This window comes from Camelina sativa, chromosome 8 (genome assembly GCF_000633955.1).
Source record: "Camelina sativa cultivar DH55 chromosome 8, Cs, whole genome shotgun sequence".
NCBI classification, from domain to species: Eukaryota; Viridiplantae; Streptophyta; class Magnoliopsida; order Brassicales; family Brassicaceae; genus Camelina; species Camelina sativa.
This window is the reverse complement of record NC_025692.1, coordinates 27,086,233-27,094,497: the sequence shown is the minus strand read 5'-3', so window position 1 is coordinate 27,094,497 and position 8,265 is coordinate 27,086,233. Positions and strand designations below refer to the sequence as shown.

General features: G+C 38.4%; 2 protein-coding genes across 3 annotated transcripts in view; one reads left to right on the top strand and one right to left on the bottom strand.

Moving 5' to 3' along the window:
- LOC104709986 (E3 ubiquitin-protein ligase PRT6-like) overlaps positions 1-4,886 on the top strand; it is a 12,057-nt gene extending 7,171 nt beyond the window's left edge. The window contains exons 7-18 of the mRNA XM_019228860.1: positions 3-647; positions 942-1,133; positions 1,244-1,836; positions 2,046-2,097; positions 2,181-2,799; positions 2,990-3,171; positions 3,267-3,799; positions 3,890-3,994; positions 4,093-4,159; positions 4,284-4,361; positions 4,466-4,534; positions 4,631-4,886. Of these exons, the coding sequence (XP_019084405.1) occupies positions 3-647; positions 942-1,133; positions 1,244-1,836; positions 2,046-2,097; positions 2,181-2,799; positions 2,990-3,171; positions 3,267-3,799; positions 3,890-3,994; positions 4,093-4,159; positions 4,284-4,361; positions 4,466-4,534; positions 4,631-4,702 (3,207 nt within the window). The 3' untranslated portion in view covers positions 4,703-4,886. The remainder of the gene's footprint in view (positions 1-2; positions 648-941; positions 1,134-1,243; positions 1,837-2,045; positions 2,098-2,180; positions 2,800-2,989; positions 3,172-3,266; positions 3,800-3,889; positions 3,995-4,092; positions 4,160-4,283; positions 4,362-4,465; positions 4,535-4,630) is intronic.
- LOC104708918 overlaps positions 5,027-8,265 on the bottom strand; it is a 3,756-nt gene continuing 517 nt past the window's right edge. The window contains exons 2-9 of one of the 2 annotated variants that reach the window (XR_754889.2): positions 7,747-7,898; positions 7,617-7,668; positions 7,323-7,380; positions 6,948-7,042; positions 6,755-6,858; positions 6,547-6,675; positions 5,362-6,426; positions 5,027-5,291 (exon numbers count right to left, since the gene is read on the bottom strand). Coding sequence is in view for 1 of the 2 variants with exons in the window: in XM_010425574.2 (XP_010423876.1) it covers positions 5,279-5,291; positions 5,428-6,426; positions 6,547-6,675; positions 6,755-6,858; positions 6,948-7,042; positions 7,323-7,380; positions 7,617-7,668; positions 7,747-7,898 (1,602 nt within the window). In the remaining variant the exon portion in view is untranslated. The remainder of the gene's footprint in view (positions 5,292-5,361; positions 6,427-6,546; positions 6,676-6,754; positions 6,859-6,947; positions 7,043-7,322; positions 7,381-7,616; positions 7,669-7,746; positions 7,899-8,265) is intronic. The other variant, XM_010425574.2, reaches the window with a different exon arrangement.

Here is an 8,265-nt window from a genome sequence, read left to right as displayed (position 1 = left end):
TGCAATCTGCAGAAGAAAGATTTTCGCGTTATTCTGGAGTGTCTGCATTGACCACTCAGCTTCCTAGGTGGAAAATGATCTATCCTCCCCTAAAGGGGCTTGCTAGAATAGGCACTTGCAAAGCCACATTTCAAATCATTTCATCTGCTTTATACTACGCACTAGAGAGTGGTATATCATCAGCTAAATCACGTGCTCCAGATGGTGTTCTTATAACTGCACTGCACTTACTCTCGTTATCATTGGATATTTGCACTCAGCAGAGGCAATCTTATAGTCAGGATTGTTGCGTAGAAAATTCTATTCCAATTCTCGAGTTAGCTGGTCTGGAAATAATTGGTACAGATCAAGGGACTGAAAAACAAAGTTTGTTGTCTCTTCTTGTTTCGTTAATGAGGACTCGTATGGGTGATGGCCTCCATCAATTTCAAGAGGCAGGCAGTTGCAATATTTCGTCCTGGATTGGAAATCTGCTGAAGAAGTTTAGTGCAATCGACTCTGTTTGTATGAATCTATTACAAAGTCTTGCCCCAGAGGTGGTTGGTCAATCTGGCTTTGATAAAGTCTTGCCCCAGAGGTGGTTGGTCAATCTGACTTCAGATGAGAAGCGCAAGGCTAAAGCTAAAGAGAGGCAAGCTGCTATTATGGTAAGATTCTTTTATTTCAAATCTAGTGCACAAGTTTGACATGGAACTGGTAGCCATTGATGTAGGATCATGCACTTTAACATATGAGGGCTGCTGTTTGCTCCTTGACTTGTCTGGGTCCTGCATGCTTCCTGTTAATGTTTCTACCTGTTGACATAGATGCATCTGTGGTAATAGAAGATCTTTGTATAAGACTATCTGAATTGTTTTTATGCTCATTATATAAGTTGTTATCTACAGTCAGAATTATATTTCTAGAATATGCTAGTTATGCTTATTTTAACTTGCATGCAGGCAAAAATGAAAGCTGAACAGTCAAAGTTCTTGTCTACCTTGAGTTCCAGCATGGATGATGATGATACAAGATCTGAAACTGAAACAAGTGATTCTGTTATGGAACATGATTCAATTGCTGTCCGTGAAGTTTGCTCCCTCTGCCATGACCCAGATTCCAAAGACCCCGTTTCTTTCTTGATTTTTCTCCAGGTTGGTAGAATGGATAACGCTATAATTTGTGATTGTTAAGGTTAAATAAACATATACTCCGTGGAAGTTTTGTTCTTCATCGTTCTTAATGATGTATTTTTTTCCTGCAGAAATCTAAACTACTGAGTTTTGTGGATAGAGGTCCTCCATCTTGGGATCAAGGTCCACAATCTGAAAAACAGATATCTGTGGATGGAGTTCCTGATCTTTTGAGAATCAATGCTTCTTCAGATAGCTTTAGAATAAGTTCTCCGCACGTGCTGCAACTGTCAGGTGATGCTACCTCTGAGTCTGCTACCGATTCTGTGCTTGAAACTATAAAAGCCCGGCTTATAGGTAATGGTCAGACAGAGAAGAGGTCTAGCGATGGGAGGGGAAAACACGAATCTAACAGGGAATCATTGGAGATAGCCATGTATCAAACTGTTCGCAAAAAAATTGAAGACATGATAAATCAAAGCCTTACAAGTGTAGATCATCGACACCATGAAGCTGAAAATAGTTCGGAGAAAAATTCTGTTGGTAGTCCATCTACTTTACAAGTTAGATTTCCTGAGATTCGATCAAGAAAGACTCCTAGGCGTCCTGATGCTGGTTCAGATGGGTTTCACCCTACCGACTGCGATGGAGTTTATTTTTCATCATGTGGACATGCTGTGCATCAAAGCTGTCTTGATCGATATTTGAAATCCTTAAAGGAAAGGTGAGCCATGTTTGACTTCTTTGGTTTCGTATGTGAAACAAAATATCTTAAATAATCAGCATGTAGCTAAGTGAATTTATGTTCTCTTAAGTTGAGATGTCCTCTTTTATCTGCTGGGCATAATTGAATTGATTATTTTCCATCGTTGATTTACAGTTATGATATTTACGTCACGTTTAAAAGCTTTTTTCTATGTTTGGATGTTGTAGGTCTGGCAGAAGAAATGTCTTTGAAGGTGCACATATTGTGGACCTAGACCTGGTATATGTGTTTTTAATTTAGAGATGTTTTTCTGGTGCTTTAATGTACTCCTTCTGAAGCTTAAACATTGTTTCTTCTGTCAGGGAGAATTTCTCTGTCCTGCATGCCGCCGGCTTGCAAATTCCGTATTACCTGCATGTCCTGGAGATTTATGTTCTGTCTCAAAGCTTCAAGATAGTCCACCTACTAAGTTAGGTAGATTGGATGCCCAGAAACCTTCTTTTCGGTTCTCTGAAGCGTTGTGTCTACTCCGAACTGCTGCTGAAGTGATCGAAGATGGTGATAGCGGCAAAACAGGTTCTCTGCAGGGAGATGGACCAAGAAGGAAAGATCTTGATTCTATCTCTAACAAGCTCTGGGATTTCTATTATTCCAAGCAACAGGAAAAACCTTCAGAAACTCCGTGGCTACCACAGTCAATCTACATGTGGGACACCCTTAAGTACTCTCTTATTTCGATGGAAATTGTCACTCGTTGTGCGAAGAATTCATTGCTTCCTGTCTATAGTATTGACTCCTTGTATGAAGAGTTAAGAACCTCTACAGGGACTGTTTTGTCGGTCTTATTACGAGTTGTACAGAGCACCAGAACAAAGAATGCTATTCATGTTCGTCAGAGATTTATGGGTATGAAGCATCTTGCAGAGTCTATATGCTCTGGATTTTCAAGTAGTTCTTCGAGCAGCATATTTGGAAGTGAAGGTACTTTTTCTCATACTCAGAGAGAATAAATGACATGGAAATGTTTGTTGACATGGCCTCTGTATTTTCACTTAAACATTAGTTGGGATTTAATTGGATCGATTTTAGTTTGATCAAGAAATTCCCAAATATTAATGAAATAGTTAAGATGTTTCTCGACAACATCTGAAAATACTTGCCATCTTTTCAGGCACAACAGGTTCATTGAAGAATATAAACCTGCTCTGGAATCGAGCATCTGATCCAGTTCTTGCCCATGACCCATTTTCTTCACTGATGTGGGCTCTCTTTTGTCTCCCTTCTCCTTTTCTTACATGCGAGGAATCTCTATTATCGCTTGTGCATATTTTCCACAGTGTCTCTCTTGTTCAGGTATGTCACATTGCTGTGTGTATATATATATATATAATAATAATAATATTGCCTCTTTAGACTCACATTTCCTAATCTTGTTGTCTTTGGTGCAGACTGTAATTGCTTATTGTTCATGTCGCCTAAGTGACTTGAGTGAATTAAATTTTGAGGAAAAACTGCTTAATGACATCTCCAACGCTTTGAGAGAGTCAGGTGGTTGGGAGTATTTCATGTCCAACAATATGGATTTATCATGTGATATAAAAGACACAATCCGTAAATATTGTCTTCCTTTCTTGAGGAGATGTGCATTGTTGTGGAAGCTACTGAAATCTACTCCTGGGAAGTTGCATGAAGACGCAGATATGTTTGATTTGCCATCTGACTCCGCCGGCGACAATATGGATTTCATGTACGGTCCCCAATCTGAGCTGAATCATGTGCTAGAATTGGAGAAAATGTTTAAGATTCCGCCTGTAGATACCATTCTGAAAGATGAACGTCTCCGCTTTTCAACTCAAACATGGCTCAAGCATTTTCAGCGGGAATACAAAATCAACAGAGTTCAAAGGCCCCTTTGCATCACCCCTGTAGTTTCTTTCCAGCTAATGAAATTACCCAATCTTTACCAGGAACTACTGCAAAGGTTTGCAGCGACATCTCTCTCTGGTTTTTGCATGAGCTGTTTCCCATTCGAAGACATTGTCCCTAATCAAGAAGCCATATTTTTGTTTAGGTGTATAAAAAGATCTTGCAGCAATTGCGCCAAAGTGATCGAAGAACCTGCATTATGTCTTCTGTGTGGAAGATTGTGTTCTCCAATATGGAGGCCTTGTTGCAGGTATTTGCTTTACTTCCACTAGTCTCCAAATATCGTTTTGCTTGACGTTTTTATTGTTATAAAAAAACAAATAGTGATGTCCAAACATACGTTTTCAGAGAAAGTGGTTGTCAGACTCATGCAATCACCTGTGGTGCTGGTACTGGTGTGTATCTTCTAATAAAGGTATGGCCTCTCCCTCTCTTGTAGATATAGCTTCTCTCTTTTACTTTATATATTACTTGTATGTAAGGTGTGTGTGCATCATTATTGGGCTATTATTAATTGATTAATCTCCATTTTTCAATAGCGGACCACAATCTTGCTACAAAGATTTGCAAGACAATCACCTTGGCCATCTCCTTACTTGGATACGTTTGGAGAAGAGGTAAACCTACAAAAAGATTTCTTTCTATCTACCTTTACATTTGATGGGTATGATCTTGTTGATTCGAATGTTTTCGTGCAATGGGCATTGATTATTTGTTCCAGGATCTCGAGATGAGCAGAGGGAGACGACTATACCTGAATGAAGAACGTTATGCTGCTTTAACTTACATGGTAAATGTTTTTCTCAATAATCAAAAGAAGAAGCTTTTGTTTATATGGTAATAACTAATAAATCATATTTTGCTTTGTGAACTCTTCTTTCCCTAGGTTGGTTCTCATGGACTCGATCACAGTTCAAAAGTTCTCAACCAAACCACAATTGGAACCTTCTTTGTTTAAACTGTCTGGCGCCTCTTTCTCAGACTTTCTCCTCTTATGTTGCTTCGAAATCATCATCAGTTTAGATTCTAAAGATTTTCAGATTCTGATGATCTTTTAATTAAATTTTATGCTACTTTGGGTTGATTTCTTTATTTGTGGATATTATTAGATCATGTTTGTAAATAGAGTATTATATTTTGCAGTTGCGTACGTTTTTTTAATTAATCCAAAACGAATGTGATGTGTTCTGAAGGCTCTTCGATGTCTGAAGATGACGAAATGTCAGCGTCTTTTTTAACCATGTAAAACAATCATATATACTCAAAAACCCTTAAAAAGTACAAAAGAATATTACCAGTTCTAATCTCATTAAAACTAGTTTCTGCACAATTATCATTTAAATGTAAAACAGAAGATCGTTTCCAACCATATATGAGTGAACAATAAAATTAAACTACTTCGAGTGTACCACCTACCTATTCATTTTAGTTCCGGTGTCTAGATGACCCAAACAGCTTGAGGCTTCCCAGCAAAGCTTCAATTATATTCTTCCCAGCCTTAGATTCAATTCTTCTTGGAACCTTACTGGTTTCTTCACATGATCTCTCTGTATCAAGAACGATAGAATTTCAGACTTGTAACTCAGATTAGTGACGTTGGAGATTCACTCACATCACAGGTTTGTAAACTGATGTATGCACACGATGAAGAAGATTTTCGCAAAAAGAGAAGAAGGGTCCTACACAGGCTTGTTTTCCTCAGATGCTAACTCAGATGTTTCGGTTTCATCATCCGGCTGCTTCTCTTTTGCAGATGTAAACTCAAGCTGTCTTGATTTTATTACAGCCGTTCTTTTAGCTCTTAACCGATATGGTGGAGATACATTGAAAACATTCCCATTTGACTCCAGTTTTTCATCATCCCTGCAATCATCAGTTGTCTCAAGCATCAAGATTTCTCTCCCAGCTGGAGAAATATCTGAGCTATCTTTACTTTCTTCTTTTTGATGAGCTTCCTTAACTCCAACACTAACAACATCATCATTTGTTTTCGCAGCCAAAACAACTTTTCGCCTTTTCCTAAAGATAGAAGGTGTGTTTGGAAAAGTCCTAGCAGCTTCTCTCAAGAAAGATTCAGGACTTCTTGTTGCAGCTAAACCACTGTCTTTATTACACGGTGGAGTCATTAAGCCGACTGGTGATTCAGCAACAGGACTGCAACCACACTCATATCTGTACATACGTTGTCGATCCGCTTCTGATGGAAAGTAATAGTCGAGTGGAGACTTATAGTACAAATTCCCATGCTTTGGAGTTCCAAACACATTTTCTTCTTTCCTCTGGATTGATCTCTCATAATAAGCTTTTGAGTTGATTCTGACTTCCTCTGGAATTGGTTCCAGATTAGGCAACTGAGGCTTGTACTCAACAGGAGAGCAAGCATACTCATTGAAACTGATTCTTCGTGTAGCAGCTAACTCTTCAAGCAGAGCTGAAGAAGCGTCAAAATGATCTCTTCCAACTTCATCTGAATCTGTATTTCCTGAAGAAGTTTGGGTAGCAGAATCAGAATCCTTGAAAGGTTTAGTTGCACTAGACTGCTTGGAATCTCTGTCTCCATCAGCATTATCATTCAGAAGGCAGAACTTGGTTGCTGGCGGTGGCAAGTTACCAGTTGCTAAATAGAACTCCAACTTTTTCTTCAAAGAACTATTCCAATGGTTCTTTATGGCGTTATCAGTCCTGCATAAAAGTTGGTAAAAATCAGTAGCAATAACTGTATGAGATGTTCAAAAATGTCAATTGACTTTATTTCTTATAAGAACATTTTTTAACTATGTTCAACAAGAAAGTACTGTATACCTTCCTGGTAAAACCTTAGCAATTTCCGCCCATTTGTTTCCGTACACTCGATGAGCATTCATGAGAGCTGATTCTTCTTCTACGGTCCAAGCATCCTTTTTAATATCAGGGTTTAAATGGTTGTGCCACCTGTAATCATAAACATATTGAGGCTTCCGAATGCAAAGGACTCTTTTCTTCAGATGGTGAATATTCTAATCTTTATTACCTTTCTCGACATTGTTTCCCGATACGACCTGGTAAAGACTTCGCGATTACAGACCATTTGGCAGGTCCATATTTATTCACAAGTTCAACAATTTTATCATCCTCCTACAAATGACAATAGAAAGAAAAATTTTAGAGCTAGCAATCAAAAGAAGATAAAAAAAAGTTTCAGAACATGAAAAAGAAAAGAGAACCTCTTTAGTCCAAGGTCCTTTGACAAGTTCTGGATTAAGAACTTTCTGCCACCGGTGCAAGCATTGGACTTCTGTTCTATCTGGGAAAAACTCCGCTGTAAAATAAAATACAAAAAAAAATCAAACAACCAGAAGAATGACCGAAACCAGCTACTTTAATTTCTTGCAAAGTGCACAGCAGAGATTACGTTTTCTGAATGAGAGAATTTTGTGAGATTCTCAGCAGATTAAAGGTACGAGTTCAGTTGCCGAATACAAAACTTATTTATATTATCCAAATAGGTTCATCATTAGAAGATCAATAATCAGATTGAATGTGTTGCAACACCGTTGCAACTACTTTAACAGGAAATAGATTCAAGAAAAGAAATTTACCAATTTTCTTCCACCTCTTCCCCTTATACTTGTCAACTGCTTGCCTAAGTGTCTCATCCTGAATAGTGATAGAAACCAATTACATGCCACAATAAGGCTAGTCTCATCATTTCATTCAAGTAAACAGTAATCCATATACACATGACATGAATGAGACACTACTGAAGTTCATAATATTCAATTCAAGTAATCCATATTCACCATAAGATAGATTATAGAATGAGGTCGCTCTACACATCAATTAAACTATGAAACCGACAACCAGGAAACTAGAAACAAAAAGGAACCACTAACCTCCTCTGGAGTCCAACCACCTTTTGCTCGTCTCATAGGGCCACTAGTCCTCCTGCAAGATTCGAGATATGATTTGAGTGCGTCGGAATTCAGAGAAGGAAGTTGAAAACGGAAGAGATAATAAAAGTACCGAGGAGTTGGAGATGCTGTGGCAGGAGTTGCGATTTCAGGTGACTTGAGGAAGAAACAGCCACTGCCTTCGGATGCAGAAGAGCAAGGAGCAGCTAATGGTTGCTTATTCTCCATACACTGAATATCAATTTGCATTTCACTTACTTCCTCCTAAAGATCACCCATTAAAATCACCAAATTCTCAGAATTGTCGTTAAAAGAAAAAAAAAACATGGGATTGAACACGAAACGAAGAAGAAAGGATCTTTATCAACCAATCAATCGGAAACCACAAAACCCTAGAAACCCCAACGGCCGCAAAACAGAAGCCCAGATCTAACAAATCGGTGAAATCAGTAAGAAAAAAAACAAGTCGATTCTTTTCCAGCTTTTAAGATAATTAGGGTTTATAGCAATTCTAAACAAATAAGAACCCATTCAGAAATAGCCATGAACTCACACCACAGTAGTAGAAGATTACAATCTGATCACAAGAAAATGTCAAGCCCTAATCAGATTCAAGGGGGGGGGGGGGAAA